This window comes from Salvia hispanica, chromosome 1, assembly GCF_029641045.1.
Source record: "Salvia hispanica isolate PSC_SH4W2 chromosome 1, Shi_PSC_v1, whole genome shotgun sequence".
Lineage (NCBI taxonomy): Eukaryota > Viridiplantae > Streptophyta > Magnoliopsida > Lamiales > Lamiaceae > Salvia > Salvia hispanica.
Genome location: NC_142692.1, coordinates 59,822,746 through 59,842,119, shown reverse-complemented (window position 1 = coordinate 59,842,119; position 19,374 = coordinate 59,822,746). Strand labels below are relative to the sequence as shown.

General features: G+C 32.8%; 2 protein-coding genes across 4 annotated transcripts; both read left to right on the top strand.

The window, feature by feature from the left end:
- Nucleotides 1-7,711: 7,711 nt before the first annotated feature.
- On the top strand, nucleotides 7,712-11,295 carry LOC125217813 (uncharacterized). Its single transcript, XM_089069615.1, has 9 exons — nucleotides 7,712-7,929; nucleotides 8,017-8,126; nucleotides 8,250-8,368; nucleotides 8,479-8,576; nucleotides 10,043-10,130; nucleotides 10,233-10,373; nucleotides 10,463-10,562; nucleotides 10,710-10,861; nucleotides 10,944-11,295. The coding sequence occupies exons 1-9, from the start codon at nucleotides 7,868-7,870 to the stop codon at nucleotides 10,986-10,988; spliced, it is 915 nt and encodes a 304-aa protein (XP_088925741.1). The 5' UTR covers nucleotides 7,712-7,867; the 3' UTR covers nucleotides 10,989-11,295.
- Nucleotides 11,296-11,665: 370 nt separating this feature from the next.
- Nucleotides 11,666-18,924, top strand: LOC148934242 (putative glucose-6-phosphate 1-epimerase). Of its 3 annotated transcripts, XM_089067640.1 has the most exons (8): nucleotides 11,666-11,767; nucleotides 11,883-11,922; nucleotides 12,039-12,284; nucleotides 12,351-12,553; nucleotides 12,626-12,757; nucleotides 12,848-12,950; nucleotides 13,074-13,173; nucleotides 18,521-18,924. In XM_089067640.1, the coding sequence occupies exons 3-8, from the start codon at nucleotides 12,129-12,131 to the stop codon at nucleotides 18,730-18,732; spliced, it is 906 nt and encodes a 301-aa protein (XP_088923766.1). In that variant the 5' UTR covers nucleotides 11,666-11,767; nucleotides 11,883-11,922; nucleotides 12,039-12,128; the 3' UTR covers nucleotides 18,733-18,924. The 3 variants fall into 3 exon arrangements, with proteins under 3 accessions (XP_088923766.1, XP_088923768.1, XP_088923764.1); XM_089067642.1 differs by lacking the exon at nucleotides 11,666-11,767 and having other exon boundaries at nucleotides 11,775-11,966; nucleotides 12,048-12,284; XM_089067638.1 differs by lacking the exon at nucleotides 11,666-11,767 and having other exon boundaries at nucleotides 11,781-11,922.
- Nucleotides 18,925-19,374: the final 450 nt, after the last annotated feature.

Here is a 19,374-nt window from a genome sequence, read left to right as displayed (position 1 = left end):
TTATTCTCATTATAGCAGATGGATTCTACTAGTTTGAGAGTTTTTCATAAACTAACGCAATGAGAAAAGGGCATTCTACTGTCAACTGAGAAATGTCTGTGAACACCACAACCTTCGAATGCAATGTATACTATTTCTGAACTAAAAATCAAATGCATCAAACTATAGTTGAATGACAGAGTTGGACTAGAATGAGAAAATGCACACCCACTCATGGACGAAAAATTGACAGAGTTGGAGAGATAGAAAGAAATGCACAAATAAAGCAAAAATATGTGGAGAATTCCCAAAGTAAACTGCAGAAAAGAAGAGAGAAATCACCGAATCAGTGTGGGAAAAAAACGACAGCTCTCTCTCTCCTTCTCTTTCCTTCCTCGCAGTTAAAATGCACAAGCTTCAGAGCAATTTTCACAGATTGGAGATTGAGAACCGAGCAATTTTCACAGATTGGAGATATCAATTTCGCAGATTGGAGGAGAACCGAACAATTTTTGATTTCACAGAGCTGAGGAAGTAGAACGGTCGAAACGGTAGAAGAGAGCTAGGGTTAAAGTAAAAAAGTGGAATAGTGCATTTTAATTTTCCCACGGATAATGGCCCTCGGAAATTAAATTCACAAATTAATGATTAAAAATGGAATATAGCATTTTAATTTTCCCACGGATGTTGCCCTCGGAAATTAATTCATAAATTAATTATTATTAAAATAATAGCTTTACCCACGGAAATTTTCTGTTGGTAAAATAAACTGACAAAGTTCGTGGCGAAGACGTTGGAAATAACGTTGGGAAAGTTACCAACGGAAAATCCCTTGGTAATCCTTGGGTAAATTCCGATGGATATTTTGTTGTCAGTAAATCCCTTGGTAATTAGCGTTTTTTTTGTAGTGATCTAAGTGATGATTACAACAAGTGTGTTGTATATGGTCTCCATCGGTTGGACTGCCAAATTTTGTGAAGCTGATTTTCTAATATTATCGCCACCTACAGAGTAGGGACAATAATCCTACGAAAACAACAAGTTCATAAGGGCAGACTTCTCACATAATAAATAGAATGAACTAGAAAGTGGTTCCCAATATTATTGCCATCTGCAGAGTGGGGACAATAATCCTAAGGAACTGCGAGTTTCAGGGTTCAATCAGAATTTATGAGATAGCTTGATTTTGTTATCAACACATGAACATTGTTATGGGAGTGTGTTGTAGAAATAAAATTCTGTAATGCTAAATCTGATGGTCGTGCTTAGGCAGCATTAGGCGTGTTGACCTCCAAAGGAGGAAGATATTGATGCGTCGGTGTTGTGACCAGTAAAATTGTCAAAGTTTTAATGCGTATTAACCTCCAAAGGAGGATACAATTTATTAATTTTGCTGTTGTAAGATACATAATTGTTTTGTGATTATTTGTGATTATGTATTGAGCATGAGTATGTGATAATAAGTTTATTTGCCAAACCTTCATTATGTCATTTAATATTTGTCTGCGATCCTTAAAGAAAGTAAACTCGAATGCCTAAATTATGTAGACCGGAAACGAAAATGGATAAAATTCTCATCGCTGAAAACCTTGAGTTTATACTCAAAGATTCATGTCCTCCATTTCCTCGACATAATTCCACGAAGAATGTTCGAGAATGCATTATGCATGTACTTGACAAGCTCTTTGAGGAATAAGGTCAAGCTATTTTCCTTTAAGTAGCTCGACAAGTCTTGGTAAATGACGATGAAAGATGAATATCAATAGAATCTGTCAAGATGATTCGATTGGAATATCCTAGAGTGACAGAATGTTTTGAGTGATCAACAGATCCTCAAATAGTTTCTGACACAAGTCATTGCCTAAAGTAATAATAAATGACTATAAGAAGGTTTAGCTGAAAAGTAGAAAATCTTCAGAATAATAGTAGTTATATTACTGTTAGAGGAAAGTAACATGATAGATGACGAATTCATAAAGGCTGCATTTTTCTTAAGTCCTAGTTCATTTGAACAAAAGACTAGATATGGAAATAGGAGAGCCTGGATTGTCATCGAAGTTTGTTTAAAGCGAGTAAAGATGCTTTGTGAGTTGGATTGACCTATTTTATAGAAGGACAATGACTTACATGACAATGCAACTTCTAAATAAGAGATCTTGATCCAGTTAGGTTTTTGTTGCAGTGGGAGCTATTAATGCTCAACTATTGTTTTATGGTTGATGCTTAAGGCATCATAGTATTAAAATAATATAAGTGCGACAAGGTTGAGTATTCAACAACACATCAACTTCTTAATCATTGAATGATAAAGTATTTATGGCTCTTAGTCTTAAGGCCAAGAAAATACTTAGAAATTGTTCGAACTGATCTAGACTATCAAGATTTTAACATTTCGTTAAATAGCTTGACAGTTGAGAAAGTCTGTTTAATGCACTATGAGTTAGAATCATTTGATTTTTCAAGAGATTCAGAATACTTATAGAAGTGCAACATAGAAAGACTAGCAAGTCTTAATGGTTTACACCATAAGGAGACGAGCAAAGGGTTATGATCAGTAGTGGGAGTCTAATCTCCATTAACGAATCCAAGCATTCATCTAATGAATGGGATAGTTATGTAAGAAGGAATCGAGGTCTTTCTAGACAAGTTTAATTTAGTGATGAGTTGTACTCATTAAAATCTTATCATTGATGGGATAAACATTAAAGAAACTACCAACATCAGTACCTTCTACAAAACACGAGTTGTGGACTAGAGTGTCTCTAGTCTAGCACATCTCAAGGTGCAATGTTGTTCCAACACGTGTTGGAAAAGTGTCCAAGAAATTAGAGTTGTGTACTGAGGCATGTTTTAAGGTTTGTCCCAAATGATGTAAGGTTATAAGTTCTGTAATCTTCAAAGATATAATTCTTGTATGAAGATCAAGAGATGAACTACAAGCCTAACAACGTGATAACTCTCAAAATAAAGAGAGAGATATCAGATTTTCCACATTACCAAGAAGTCATACCATTAGAAACTTTTGCACTAATAAAATCAACTTCAGTACCTAAGATTGTAAGAACCATGTTGTAGTGGGAGCGTTCCACTGGAACACAACAAGTTCATGGGTCTAAGAGTGTCGTAAGACTCGGTCTTAGATTAACTTGAACATAATCCCTTTAACTACAATGTAGTATTGGTTAATTTGGATATTCATCCTTGAAAAGGTGATAGATTCCAAACTACAATCTAAGATAGACAACATGTTTTACAAGACTTGCAAAACTACCTATAGGCTGTGTCAGTCAGTGGGAGCTAGTATATTTGCAAGTGTAAATATAGATCTCAAAAGGCTAGACAATGACAATGGGTTATGCCCAAAGAGAATTATCTTCTCGCTATCGTTGTGCAAGGATTTATTCGATCCGATTGTCTATTAGAACTTACATAAATTAGAATATATGTATTATGATTTTCAAGACAGCCTTCTATAAATAGAAGTCTTGAGGAAATCATCTACTAGAACATTCTAATAGATATGTAATTAAGGGCAAGAAACGCATGATTGGAAGCTCATACAGACCTTCGTGGTCTTAGGCAAGCATCTAAATCATAGTATATGTGTTTTATCAAAATTGTCAAATATTTGGAATTTGACTTGTGTCCTTAACAGTGCTGTAAGCACAAGGAAGTTGAAAGTGCATTACATATGGTATTATTGGTACTCTACAATGATGAAATCTACAAAAGTTACAAACAACTAAGATTGACATCTGGCGTAGGAAACTGGTTGTCTACCCAGTTTAAGATAAATGATTTAAGAGAAACCAATTACACTCTTAGCATCTAAGTCCTTTTAAGATTGCTAGAAAGAATGTTGAGATTCTCTTAGGAATCCTATATCTACACATTGCTTGGAACATTTAAGCATTAGAAATTCCATGAAAAGGTTTATACCTCTCAAGATGGAATTGTTTTGTCTCTAGTCAAGTGTCGTTTGACGCTTAGTGAGATCAAGAATTATGAGACTAGTTTCAGAGATAGTTGTCTCATGTATGCTATAATGTGTACTAAGCTTGATATTAGTTGTGCTTATGCATAGCAAGTATATATCATATTAACCATGGCAAATGATTTTGATTGAGGTAATGAATATACCCTAGTGCTTGAGAAAGACTAGTAACTATATTCTAGTTTACCAGTCATTCATGTAATGTCCTTGGGGTTACAATGTCTTAGTTTTATGACTAATCAGTGATCGAGTAAGTCATCCTCTGAATATGTGTTTACCTTAGGAATATCTTTCCTAATAGCTTTAATCGTAAGTTTGAGTATGCCTATGAGTATTGTTTTTTTTACTACTCTAGTGAAGGCTAACTCAAGGGACACACACGTTTATTAAGCTAAGCAATCACATATGGGGATGAAATTAATTAAAGATCAAGTACGCAGCAAAGACATTATGGTGAAAAAGATATTATCAGAGAACGACCAAACAGATTTTTCTTTCACTTAGTGAAATGAATGGTAGTTCGATATATCTAGTACAAAGACCTACTTTGAGTATAAGTGGGAGAGTTTTTGGCAGTGGGTATACTCGAAAGCATGTTTTGCGTATAAGTGGGAGATTGTTAGGTTTGGTATACTGAAAAGCATGTTTCGAGCAAGTTTCGCGCGAATAGAATCTTCCTTGTATACGTAAAACTCTACAATCCACTTTTAACCCGATTCAGTATTATTCGAGTAGTCTCGCACGAATAGAATCACTATTATTATTACATTGTGTTTGCTTGTGCATTTATAAGGTGTTTTACAAACATTTAAATGCATATGAAGTAAACAAAGTCTAAGTCTTTTGCTTAGTAGACCGGTTGTGGGCGTCGTCCACTTTAAGGTAACACGGTCAGATCTATGCAATGCTTTGCAAAAGAAAAAGAAGAATTTCACAACCTAGATAGGCTTTGGCTACCTATCGTGAAAGGTTGCAATGTCAGTCCGCATATTTCTAAGCCTTACTGAAATAAGATGACATTGGTGTGGTATAGCACTGAACGGATCTAACAGCAAGACGTGTCTTTATGCTATCTACTGAAAGACTAGGTCTTGATAAAATACTATTTCTTAATCTACATATGTTAGCATTGAGCATACGGTATTGATTATGCACTACTTTGACTTATCAAATGGTGCGGGTTTTTCGCAACCCAATAATCCTGATATATTGGGTAGTGGTGATTAATATCTAGCGGTGCTAGGATTGCTATTATGTTGAAACGTGCACAAGGTGAGTCTCGTTTGATAATGTCCTCAAGAGGAGCTCGAACAGGGTTTTATTATTCGGAAAACTGGCCAATTGGAGTTTTATTACTCTATGAATAATAAATAAATGATTCTTGCTAAGTCCACTCTTGGAATTAATAAGATATTAATTAATTAAGTCCATAGCAGAAATTAATTAATTAATGGACATTTATATCTTAAGCGCGAGAAATAAATAATATAAATAACGGAAACCCGAATTACTTGTAATTTCGGATTTTGATGGGGAGAGTTCAATATTACTTCTGTAGTGGCTGCCCGTAATATTCCAATATAAGCTTGTATTAAATTGTGGGTTCAATTTAATTAGTAAAAAGCTAATTGGGGGAGCACATATCCAAAACCTTCCATAGATCCCTGTCTGGGCCCAAAAAGGAACTTAATATAAATAGGAGAATAAAGAAGCAGAAATCATTATAATTATTTCATTGAAATTTTCGTCCCCCTCTGTTTTAAGAGGAGCTCGAAAATTCTTTAGCTCTCCTCCGTGAGGAATTTTCTGTCTTCTTTATTCGAGTCCTAGTATTTTGATAAGATCAGCCCACCCTGATATCGAGATACAGTTCGGGAACCAGAGAGAAGATCCGTGGTCTAGTATTGAAGATCATTACGCGGAGAATGCGCGAGCAATCGTCGATTCTTTGGAGAATCAATATCGGTAACCCTAAACCGTAGAAATCATGGTTAGGATTTATATTTTCTAAGCATGAATTATTTGCGTTCTAGCATGCAATTATTTGTTTAACATGTGAATTGATTAATCGCATAATCGGTCAAATAGATCCGTGTCTGATTTATTTGTTTTGTACAAGTCTTCCGCTGTGCAAGGGGCACCAAACCCCAACACGACCCACCCCTCATCAACAACACAGTTGTGGGTTCTTTCAAGTTGATGAGCCCGACGCACAATCCCAATTGACCGACCTATACGGTTACACCACCAGCGGCAGTTCGTCGGCAAGGACGGTAAGTGAGTTAGATTTATATTTTAACTCACGCTTTTCTTTGAATGAAGATGAAGGTCCCGTTCCCAACCAAATCGACGTCCTCGATTGGTGGGGATTACATGAGAAAGATTTTCCCATACTTGCATCAATGGCCAAGGAGATTTTTTCAATTCCGGTTTCCACTGTCGCCGTCGAGTCCGCTTTTAGTGTTGGAGGCAACGTCTTGGACGATAGAAGAAGTAGACTATCCGGCCAAAATATGGAAGCCACCATGTTACTTGACGATTGGTGTTCGGCTGACATTAGAGACCAAGAGCTAGATTGGAACACCCAAGTACAAACCGAGCCCAACTTAAATTTAAAATTTAAGTTGGGTTGCATACGTATCCTTAATGCTCAATTACATTAAGGAATCAAAGTCCACGTAGTTCTCTTACCTTACTTACCTATTCGACAATCGGCGGTAGACCCCCCACTCCACCTCATTGTTGTTGTTCTTCTTCTTCTCCGTCGGGGTAGTAGTCTTGGCTCAAGTCCTTTTCCTTTATTTCTTTTTTTTTTTCAATTGTCTCAACTTTAAAATATACAAATACAATTATATAATTGTATTTGTATATACTCTAATCGGTGAAGAAGACTTTTCTATAAGACTAAATTCGGGAGACTTTTGACAATTCTACCATGATTGTTGATGGTTAATTAAACTCAACAATTAAGGTTGAATTGCTAAAGGTATCTTCAATTTAGTTATCTAGAAACATCTCATTCGCCGACTAAAAGTATATATATATACTATCTATTTACATTTATAATTTATTGTTTTTTACTTCAAGTTTTTTATTTAAATTGTTATACAAGCTAACAAGCATGTATTATGTTATGTATTAAGTCTTTTGACTCTTTTGTAATTTCAATTTTCAACATTTGTATTTGTAATATCGACATATCGTTCAAATTTGTATAGTTGTATCAATAAAATTCCAATTGTCCAACTCCAATGTCGACTTCTAGTCTATTTGCCAATTGTCATTCTCGTTTTATTTATTTATTCGATAGTAAAAGACTACAACTACAAGGTGTAATTTGTAATTAATATTATAAATGAATAATTTTTTTTTAAAAAAAAAAAAAGCCGAACTTGAACCGGCGGTCCAAACCGGAATCGGCCCGGAACCGTCTGCAAACTGCCGGTCTTGAACCGGCTATGAACCATGTCTGAACCGGTTCAAGAACCGGAACCGCCGGAAGCTAGGCGGGCCGGTTCAGGTTCGGCATTTTTTCGAACCTGAACCGCCGATTCCAAATCGGGAACCGGCGGTTCTTGAACCATGGTGACCTCTAATCTCAGTTAATAAGAAAAGCGCTTTACTATACTCTCACCGCGCATAACACCATCTCAATTAATAAGAAAAGCGCTCTTCATATTTTTTGAAATCGCGTTGTTTATATGTCAGCTCAATATAAACCCTAATATTTTCCCCAAATCTTAAACCCTGACTCCCCAGCAGCAGAAGGTTGAAGTGTCGGACGTTTTTTCTCCTCATTTTTCCTCCTAATTGAAATACTACTTGCTTTGAACAAATTGTTCCTGTAGAGATTTTTCCCTATACTATCTCAAGGGTTCGATTTAGAGGTGAAAAATGCAGCACGATGAGGTCATCTGGCAAGTCATCCGGCATAAACACTGCAGTTTCATGGCCAAGTATGCTTGATGATTTGTTTGCTTGGTTTGTGTTAGTTTTTTGGTTTCCAAGATAATTTTTGTTAATTATTTTGGCGAAATTTATAGAATTGAAACTGGGATTTTCTGTCGGAATCCTTACAACGTGACCGGGATCTGCAATCGGAGCTCCTGCCCTCTCGCTAACAGTCGATACGCCACTATACGGGATCATGACGGTATCTTCTTTCTCCGAGTTCATGCTATAAATGTATAAATTTGACTGCTTTTGTTTCTGATTAATTTATTTGTAGCTGAATGTTTTGGGATTTGGGTGTTTTTTTTGCATTTTTCCTCCTCAGGAGTGTTTTATTTGTATATGAAGACTATTGAAAGGGCGCATATGCCGAATAAATTGTGGGAAAGAGTTAAAATGCCGAGAAATTATGCAAAAGCCCTTGAGATTATTGACAAGCACATGGTACTGATTATTTATCTTGTTGCTCTTACTGTTTTTAGCTGCAGTTGGATTATTTCTTAGTAATATGTTGCAAGTGCTGAATTTTGTTGGCGTGCTGCTTAATATGACAGATGTATTGGCCGAAGTTATTGGTACACAAAACAAAGCAAAGATTAACTAAGATGACACAGATGCGGATACGCATGAGAAAACTAGCTTTAAAGACAAGGTCATTCATCCTTTCTTCGTCTTTGTTCTTGCTAATTGTTTTTATTTTATTGTAACCTATCTCGTTATATGATGTTGCTAGTTGCTTATTTTTGTGTGACAGTTTAGGTCTAAGCCATTCGCTTTTCCTCACTTTGCTTAAATGAATATTATTTGGACTCAATGTCGACGTACTGATTAGAACCAACTATAGGAGTAGGATATTGGCCACTCATCAGTTACCAGTTATTAGGTATCTCCCACTTTTGATTAAGACATATTGGATTTTGTAATCCAGAGTTGTAGAGCTTGGTTGCATAGTTTGGACACTAAGAAAGTAATACTGCAGTTTTAGTGGAAAGTCTCTCTTCAATGATGCATGCTTTTAGGTGGAAATTCTAGATACGAATACGATAACGTTAGATGTACTAATTTCACATCTTAGAACGTATAGCAATACATTAGAATCCCTAGCAAAATTTTTAAACTCATTTTTGGTCATTGTTTACTTTTATACCTTCACAAATTATTTTCAAGACCACTATCATTCACCTTGTTTATTCAAATACATCTGGATAATCCTAGTTAAATAGGAGACATATATTCATGTTTCCTACCCATGTCAAGGAATAAAAACCTAGAGCTGGTAGATGACTATAAAGGGAGTAAAGCTTTGTAGTATCCTGGGGTAAAATAGGCCAATCAATGTTATGAGAGATAACAGAATAGTTTTACTGACTTAGAGTGAATGCATGGAGTTAACAATATGCGAATCACAGTTTATCCATTTTAAGATTGCATATTACTACCTCTGTCCCTGAAAATTTGATACATATTATCATTTCGGTCCGTCCCTGAAAATTTGATACACTTCACTTTTACCATTTTTTGTAGTGGACCCCATATTCCACTAACTCATTCCTACTCACATTTTATTATAAAACTAATACTTTAAAAGTAGGACCCACATCCCACCAACTTTTTCAACTCACTTTCCATTACATTTCTTAAAACCCGTGTCGGGTCAAAGTGTAGCAAATTTTGGGGGACGGAGGTAGTAGCTTTTATGCTTATATCTTTTAAGCTCAGAGAAACTGGTCAGAATGTGATTGAATGCAATCATGGTAGTAGTTATCCTTACATTTTCCAAAGTTGAAACTCATTTTCACTTTTATTACTTCTTACTATAATTAGTCTGGGTCGCACAGTCGTAGATTCCTTAGTGCAGTGTTTTACCTATATTCTCTTTCTATCAGTGTTTTAAGCTCAGAGAAACTGGTCAGAATGTGATTGAATGCAATCATGGTAGTAGTTATCCTTACATTTTCCAAAGTTGAAACTCATTTTCACTTTTATTACTTCTTACTATAATTAGTCTGGGTCGCACAGTCGTAGATTCCTTAGTGCAGTGTTTTACCTATATTCTCTTTCTATCAGTACCACAATACGGAAGTCTTTTTGCATCCTTTTGACTTTCTTTTTGCGCAGAGAGAAAATTATGACAGTGCCAACAAAACAAAAGAAAAGGGAAGCTCGTAGAGAGGAGAAGGCTGAGAAGGCAGCACTTTTGGAGAAAGTACGTCAGATCTAGGCGCCTAGCTTCTGTTTAACCTGCAAGTTGGTTGTCTTCGCACTTGATTGTTAAATGCTGGGAGTGACATTCACTTTTAATTTTCAGAGTATTGAAAAGGAGTTGCTTGAGCGCCTCAAGAAAGGAGTGTATGGTGATATCTATAACTACCCTGTTGATAAATACAATGAAATCCTTGATAAGGAAGAAGTTGGAAAGGCAACTATTAGTGAAGATGAAGAGGAAGAGGTTATGCATTAAAATCTTCGCACCAGTTTTTTGTTTGATTTGTTTCACCATAGTTAGTTGCTGACAGTACCATGTGATTGGCATTGCAGGAACCAGTGATAGAATACGTTGAGGGCTATGAGGAACTCGAAGAGGAGGATGATATGGAAGATTTTGGTGGTCTTGCTATCGGAGAAGATTATGATAATGGTAAGACTTGTGATTTCTCTATACATATTCAAAGTGGGCGACAGACACTGGTGTAGTGTTCATGGCTTTGTTTTCGTCTTCAATGGATGTGGTGATATTATCTGTTTTGACACCCTAGTGGGGTTACTCAACAAACTTCAATTGCAGATAATTTGAATGATGATGATGATGACGATGACGTCGAAGAAGAAGAAAATGCATCTGTTGCTTATAAGAGAGGGAGGAAGAGCTCTGCAAGAAAGCTGGCGAAAGAAGAACCAGCGGCCAAATCTAAGAAGAAAATTAAAGTGCAAGTCGAGGTAAATAACTCAACTGCTACTATGTTTGTATCTCTCTTCGGCTACTATAGAGATAAATATGCACTCATTATTTATGTGCTAGGTTGAACACGAAGATGCAGTTGAAAGACAAAGAGCTGTGTATTGAGGTCTTCCCCCCTTTTTTCATGTTCGTGTACGAAATCAGATTAACAACTCAAGGAACATTCACTAAAAAAAGCTTCATCATATTAGCTTTTGGCCACACTCCATATTGAAATAGAGTGCTCAAGGATCATGACTACCTAAATAGCCATCCGATTTTATGGGAACGAATGTGGCCTTCACCAGTTTTGTCGTTGTAGAGCCCGGCTTGATACTTCTGTTTTCTCCCCATGATTTTGTAATTTTATTGCACATTTACCAAAATTTGGAATGTTCTAAATAAATGATTTTACTTGACTTGTACTGATCAATATTTATTCCAAATCTAATCCTTTGTATTCTAGTTTATTCCTACTGTATCTGGACCCGTAGAAAAAAATTATTTGATTAAATGAAATATTCTCATTTTTTGTGCGATAATGTCTCATTTTTTTCATTTCAGTATGTCCTATATTTAAAGTCTCATTTATTTGTAATACTACTGCAAAGACTTTAAATTATTTGTAATACTACTGCAAATGCTTTACGCAACCGAATTATTAATGATAAATAATATCTTTATCCCAAAATATTCAGTCTTTTCCCTTTTTTATGAACAATATCGAGTGTTGTGCCTTTTTATCTGTCACAATTGTTGCCAAATGTTGAAAGATTCCAATGAAAGGTTCTGTTTAATTCTCAAGTTTTAATCTCCAAAATTGAGCTAATCAACTTAACAATCTTTAAAGATTCCCATCATAGCATTTAAAGAAAACTTAATGCCCTTTCTCAGCATCCCACAAAGTAAATATCCACGGTTCTCCTTTTCTTCAGCTTTATGCTTCTATTTGTCTTTACATTTTTCAGGCCAAAACTCTTTGTATATAAATATAAACCTTTTGCTTTTCTGGGTTTATAGATCATCTACTCGGAGTTGAAACGAAGAAGATAAAGATAAGGTGATATTGTTGTGTGTGTCCACTTCTTGCAAAAGTTGTAACAGGTGTTTGTTTTGTGTGTTTCTTGATTTTTTGGGAGTCCCTTTTTTGTATGTTTGTTGTTGTTGAATAAAAAGCTGGAGCAGAGAAGAGGTGGTGGAGAAAAAGATGATGAAGTTGTCAAGAGAATCATCGGACGGTGGAGATTGTTTCGTTCATTGAAACAGATGCCGTTCAAAGTTGTGACTGATTCAAATGGCCTCCAAAGGGTGACCCTCTCCCATCAACCTCATGGCTCATCTGTTGAGGTACTCTTACACGGTGGAAGGATCGTGTCGTGGAAGAATGATCGTGGCGAGGAGCTTCTGTTTGTTAGGAACAAGGTAGGTGTGGATTAAGCTTAGGATCGACCTCTTTATTCGGTTTATGAACGCGTGTCTTTGTTTCAGAGTGGTGGTGGATCAATCTTTGGTGGGATTTCCATTTGCTTTACTCAAATTAGCAGTTTTGAGCAGCATGATCACATCAGAAACAGATTATGGTCAATAGATTATGGCCCTGATCTTGATCAAGAAGATCTTAACAACACAGAGTCATCTGTTAATCTCATCTTTAAATCTTCGGATAAGGACTCGAGAATTTGGCCTTGTAGGTATGTTGACATGAGGCTGTCTACCTTTCTTGAAACGTTATCTCTCTTAGAAGAATATGTGTTTTGTGGCAGATTCGAGCTGCATGTTAAGGTCTCCCTTGGCCCGGGAAAGCTTACCCTGACGCCTTCTGTGAGGAACGTTGGCGATAAGCCATTTTCGTTTACATTTGGAATTAGCAACTGCTTGTTTGTCTCTGATATCAGGTAACATGATTCTGCCCTTTTTGGAGGGTAGGTAGGATTTAGGTGTTTATGGTTATGACTTATGACTTAATGTGTTGCGTCATTTCACAGTGAGGTGCGCGTTGAAGGTTTAGAGACACTCGATTTCTTGGACAATTTGGCGCATCAGAAGAGGTTCACTGAGCAAGCCGACGCTCTTACTTTTGATGGAGAGGTAGGCAATCTTGTTTTTAATAATATGTGGCCTTTTTCTTGGAAGAAAATTTAGGGCATAGGCCTAGAAATAGTTTGACATCGTTACTGATAAGCGAATAGTTGATTACAAGGTCATGTGTAGGTTAATCGCGTGTATCTAAACACGCCCTCAAAAATTGCGGTCATAGACCACGGTAGGAAGAGGACGTTCGTGGTCCGCAAACAAGGCCTCCCCGATGCTGGTTAGCTCCCAGACCACATCCATATATATATATATATATATATAGAGTCCTATTAACCACAAATCCACTCTTAAAGACCGAACTAGAGACCAAATTAGGGCCACTCATTTTTCTCAATCTTATGGTTATGATTAATTTACAATTAATTTAATATTTTATTAAATAAAAACGTTCTTTTTATTTTTTAGATTTTTTTAATTTTATTTTTTTAATTTTTTTTAAATTTTTTTTAATTTTTTTTTACTTTTTTTATTCGATAAAAACTTGCTGGAGTAAATAATGAACTATATTCACTACATAATGAACTAAATGAATGTATGTTATGAACTTATTACTTCATCCAGTCGTGCTATTACTTCATTCCGTTAGTTTATTAATTCATTCAGTCATGCTATTACTTCATTCTATTAGTTTATTACTTCATTCTGTTAGTTTATTACTTCATTCAGTCATGCTATTACTTCATTCCATTAGTTTATTACTTCATAATGTGTTATGACATAATTATCTTTCAGTTAGGTTTAGGGTTATTACTTCATTCCGTTAGTTTATTACTTCATTCAGTCATGTTATTACTTCATTCCGTTAGTTTATTACTTCATTCAGTCATGTTATTGTTATGAGCTTATTACTTCATTCAGTCGTGCTATTACTTCATTCCGTTAGTTTATTACTTCATTTATTCATGATATTACTTCATTCTGTTAGTTTATTACATCATTCTGTTAGTTTATTACTTCATTCAGTCATGTTATTACTTCATTCCATTAGTTTATTACTTCATAATGTGTTATGACATAATTATCTTTCATTGGGTTTAGGGTTATTACTTTATTCCGTTAGTTTATCACTTCATTCAATCATGTTATTATTTCATTCTATTAGTTTAGTACTTCATTCCGTTAGTTTATTATTTCATTCAGTCATGCTATTACTTCATTCCGTTAGTTTTTTACTTCATTCAGTTATGTTATTACTTCATTTCATTAGTTTACTACTTCATTTCATTAGGTTATTACTTCATAATGTGTTATGACATAATTATCTTTCAGTTGAAGTAAATTCAGCATATAATGAATGCGAAAAATTACTTCATAACATACATTCATTTAGTTCATTATGTAGTGAATATAGTTCATTATTTACTCCAGCAAGTTTTTATCGAATAAAAAAAAAATTTAAAAAATTTAAATTTTTTTTTAAAAAAAAAATTAAAAAAAATAAAAAAAATTAATTTTTTTGTAAAAAAATTTAAAAAAAATTAAAAAATAAATAAATTAAACACGTTTTTATTTAATAAAATATTAAAATAATTCCAAATTAATCATAATCATAATATAAAGAAAAATGAGTGGCTCAAATTTGGTCTCTAGTTCGGTCTTTAAGAAGGGTTCGACATTGATCACAACTCTCTCTCTCTCTCTCTATATATATATATATAAGGATGTGATCATATCATAAACCATATTTATGGTGATAACCTAATAACCCTCATTTTGTGGACAAAAAATATCATTTTATGGAACAGAATATCATTTTATGGAATAAAAGTATCATTTTATGCATGCTGAAAAAATATCATTTTATCGTGTATAAATATCATTTTTAGTAAAAATGATACTTTTGACCCATAAAATGATAGAGTTATTAGGTTATCATATAAATATGAGTTATGACATGATCGCACTCATATATATATATATAGGGATATACTCAAATCCTTTTCATATCTATATAGGATTGTGATCAATTGAGATTTTTTATGCTAATTGAAAAATGAGATGCAATATCAGCTACTCATTTTTATTAAATGAGTGGTCCAGATTTTTTCCACATGTAAAATATCTTTAGATTAATTAATTATGAAAGGGCAGAATGGTAATATCATGGTAAATTTTATTCAATAAATATTTTTTTTAATTTTTAATTTTAATTTTTTATTAATTTTTTATTAATTTTTTATTTTTTTTAATTTTATTTTTCAACTACATATACAATTCATGTCAACTACACATATATAATGTCAACTATGTGTACAATCCATGTCAACCACACACACAATTCATGTCAACTACATACATATAATGTCAACTACGTGTACAATCCATGTCAACTACATATACAATTCAAGTTAACTACACAATATAATGTCAACTACATGTACAATTCATGTGAAATAGTATTTATTGAATAAAGTTGTTGACATTTGATGTGTAGTTGACATGAATTGTATATATAGTTGAAAAAAAAAATTTTAAAAAATAAAAAATAATAAAAAACGAAAAAAAATATTAAAAAAAATTAAAAAAATTAAAAAAAAATAAATAAATAAATTTAAATTTTTTTTATAAAAAAGTAAAAAAAATTAAAAAAAATTAATAAAAAAAATTAATAAAATTATAATTATGCCTCTCTGTTGACATAAACTACATGCTATTGACATTTCACAAATATTCTGGATGAGTGGCTGAGATTGCATCTCAATTTTCAATTAGGTTGATAAATCTCAACCTAACAAGACCATATATATATATATATGATTGTGATCAATTGAGATTTTTTATGCTAATTGAGAAATGAGATGCAATATCAGCCACTCATTTTTATTAAATGAGTGGTCCAGATTTTTACACATGGAAAATATCTTTAGATTAATTAATTATGAAAGGACAGAATGGTAATATCATGGTAAATTTTATTCAATAAATATTTTTTTTAAAATTTTTAAAATTATTTTTTTATTTTTTTTAAATTTTTTTTAAATTTTTTTTTAAATTTTTTTTTATTTTTATTTTTCAACTACATATACAATTCATGTCAACTACACACATATAATGTCAACTATGTGTACAATCCATGTCAACTACACACATATAATGTCAACTATGTGTACAATCCATATCAACTACATATACAATTCATGTTAACTACACAATATAATGTCAACTACATGTACAATTCATGTCAAATAGTATTTATTGAATAAAGTTGTTGACATTTGATGTGTAGTTGACATGAATTGTATATGTAGTTGAAAATATATATATATATATATATATATAAATAATAAAAAAATGAAAAAAAAATAAAAAAATTTTTAAAAAAAATTAAAAAAAATAAATAAAAAATTTAATTTTTTTTTAAAAAAAATAAATAAAAAAATTAATAAAATTACAATTATGCCCCTCTGTTATCATAAACTACATGTTGTTGACATTTTACAGATATTTTGGATGAGTGGCTAAGATTGCATCTCAATTCTCAATTAGGTTGATAAATCTCAACCTAACAAGATATATATCTATATATATAGGATTGTGATCAATTGAGATTTTTTATGCTAATTGAGAAATGAGATGCAATATCAGCCACTCATTTTTATTAAATGAGTGGTCCAGATTTTTCCACATGGAAAATATCTTTAGATTAATTAATTATAAAAGGGCAGAATGGTAATATCATAGTAAATTTTATTCAATAAATATTTTTTTTTAATTTTTAATTTTAATTTTTTTTAAATTATTTTTTAATATTTTTCAATTTTTTTTAAATTTTTTTAATTTTTTTTAATTTTTTTAATTTTTTAATTTTTTTTTAAAATTTTTTTTTTCATTTTTTATTTTTTTATTTTTTTATTTTTTTTTAATTTTTATTTTTAAACTACATATACAATTCATGTCAACTACACACATATAATGTCAACTATGTGTACAATCCATGTCAACCACACACACAATTCATGTCAACTATACACATATAATGTCAACTATGTGTACAATCCATGTCAACTACATATACAATTCATGTTAACTACACAATATAATGTCAACTACATGTACGATTCATGTCAAATAGTATTTATTGAATAAAGTTGTTGACATTTGATGTGTAGTTGATATGAATTGTACATATAGTCGAAAAAAAAAATTAAAAAAAAAATTAAAAAAAAATTAAAAAATTTTAAAAAAAAAAATTAAAAAAATATAAAAAAATAAAAAAAATTAATAAAATTACAATTATGCCCCTCTGTTGACATAATCTACATGTTGTTGACATTTCACAAATATTCTGGATGAGTGGCCTATATTGCATCTCATTTTTCAATTTAGCTAAATAATCTCAACCTAACAAGACCCTATATATATATATATATAGAGTCCCATTATATGCAAATCCACTCCTTATTGTCAAACCAACGAACCATACCAAATTAGGGCTTTTAGTTCTAGTTTTTTATGGATGAGATGCACAAATTTATAAATTATTTTCTCCTTCATCACGAGTCTATTTTAATTTATCCGAATGTAAATAAGTCATACTAACACGTTACTAAGATTTAACTTCATTCCAGAATATATTACTTCAGTCCAGTATACTTCATTCCAATAGGATTATTACTTCATTCCAATACGTAAATGCAGTTTCTCCGTCGCGTGCCGTTCTTTCTCTCTACAATATCTATCACCACCGCTACGGCGCTGATATGGTGTAATAAACACATGGAATAATGTAATAAATTATTTGAACGAAGTATGTGTAGAAGCATTGAAGTCCTACTGGAATGAAGTAAAAACCTTATCCAATGAAGTAATAACGTTTCTGAATGAAGTAATAAACCCACTTGAATAAATTGCATTTTTTAATGTGAATAAAGTAAAAACACAAGTCAATGAATTCGAATGAAGCATATGTTGAATCATTTCAAAACCTACTTGAAGCAAGTAAAAAACATGTTGTAGTTTCAAGGTATTACGTACAGAATGAAGTAATAAACCTATACAATGAAGTAAAATTGGCTTGTAATGAAGACTGAAAAAAATTTACACAGCAGCACATCTCATAAAAAAACTAGATCTAATGGCTCGGATTTGGTCTCTAGTTCGGTCTTTAAAAAGGGTTCGACATTGATCACAACTCTATATATATATATATATAGGGCGTTAGGCTCCTTTGCGCCCTAAGTGTCCTATTTCCTTCTTAATCTCAGCCCTTGGATCCTTGAATTGGATAGTTGTGATCAATGCATTTATAGTCTATAATGTTACATTATTAGCCGTTGTGCATTATTAGAATGAAAATGTGCATTATTAGTCTATAATGTTGCATTATTAGCCGTTGTGCATTATTAGAATGAAAATGTGCATTATTAAATGACACGTGACATTAATCTAACTGTCAGATGACAAAATCGTGGGGCTAGGATTAAGAAGGAAAAAGGACAAAAGATATGAAAAGGATTTGAATACATCCCTATATATATATATATATATATATCATGTCGTTTTATGTTGTGTTGTGTTGTGTGTGTTGTGATAAGAGAGGTGTTTTGGATTGGATTGGATTGCAGGGGTGTGGAATCCTTGGGACAAAGGTCATAGGAGGAATGTGTTGAATCTTGGAAATGAGTATAAAACAATGTTGTCAGTGGATTCAAGTGTGTTTGAGAAACAAGTTGTGCTCAAACCTTTCCATGTTTGGAAGGGATTTCAAGAAATCATTGCTGTCTCCTCAAGCTATTCTAGTGGCCAATTAGATCCAAGAATGGTAGTTCAAAGATGATAATGTCTACACATATTTTATAGAGACCAACAAATTGAGGGAGAGGATAATAAAACATTTCAAGGTTTACTCGGATGATGCATTTTATTAGATCTAATACATAACTGGAGTATACCGATGCAATATTTGTTTAAATGTATGAAAATATCTACCATTATTACTAAAAGATATGTCTATTTAATTTGTATTTTATTTTAATGCTTCTTATGTTAATTGTTGATGGCTCTTGTTTGAAATCGTCTATATCTGTAATCTCTTTCTCGAGGACATCGATCCATCAAATAAAGCCTAGCCCTGTTATCAATTTATTCGACTTATCTCTTCATTTTCATTGTCAGCGATACATCCCTTTGTTAGTGGGGGAAGATTGTGAGGTAGTCATGGCTTAGGACAAGAGATTCAGGATTACCAATGAGCATTAGAGGGATTCAAAAATCTGGATCCATCTCAAATTTCATTCTTTATCATCACATATAAAGTATTGAAGATGAATTGTTAGTCATCCCCCTCCCATTTGGACTGGAGAAAATATTGGTACAACCTAGTACAAATTAAATAGAAAAACTCAAAGAGAAATTAAAAAAACCTATAAAGAAATTTATGTTGGAACAAAAATAAATAAACTTAATTTTTGTAGTATAA

Bases quoted from the DNA above. Each gene is read 5' to 3' on its own strand.
- LOC125217813 (XM_089069615.1), top strand. From the start codon at position 7,868: ATGCAGCACGATGAGGTCATCTGGCAAGTCATCCGGCATAAACACTGC. The intron at 10,374-10,462 runs GTTATGCATTAA...TTGGCATTGCAG, and splicing joins GTGAAGATGAAGAGGAAGAG to GAACCAGTGATAGAATACGT. The intron at 10,862-10,943 runs GTAAATAACTCA...TTTATGTGCTAG, and splicing joins AAATTAAAGTGCAAGTCGAG to GTTGAACACGAAGATGCAGT.
- LOC148934242 (XM_089067640.1), top strand. From the start codon at position 12,129: ATGCCGTTCAAAGTTGTGACTGATTCAAATGGCCTCCAAAGGGTGACC. The intron at 12,285-12,350 runs GTAGGTGTGGAT...TCTTTGTTTCAG, and splicing joins TTCTGTTTGTTAGGAACAAG to AGTGGTGGTGGATCAATCTT. The intron at 13,174-18,520 runs GTTAGCTCCCAG...ATTGGATTGCAG, and splicing joins ACAAGGCCTCCCCGATGCTG to GGGTGTGGAATCCTTGGGAC.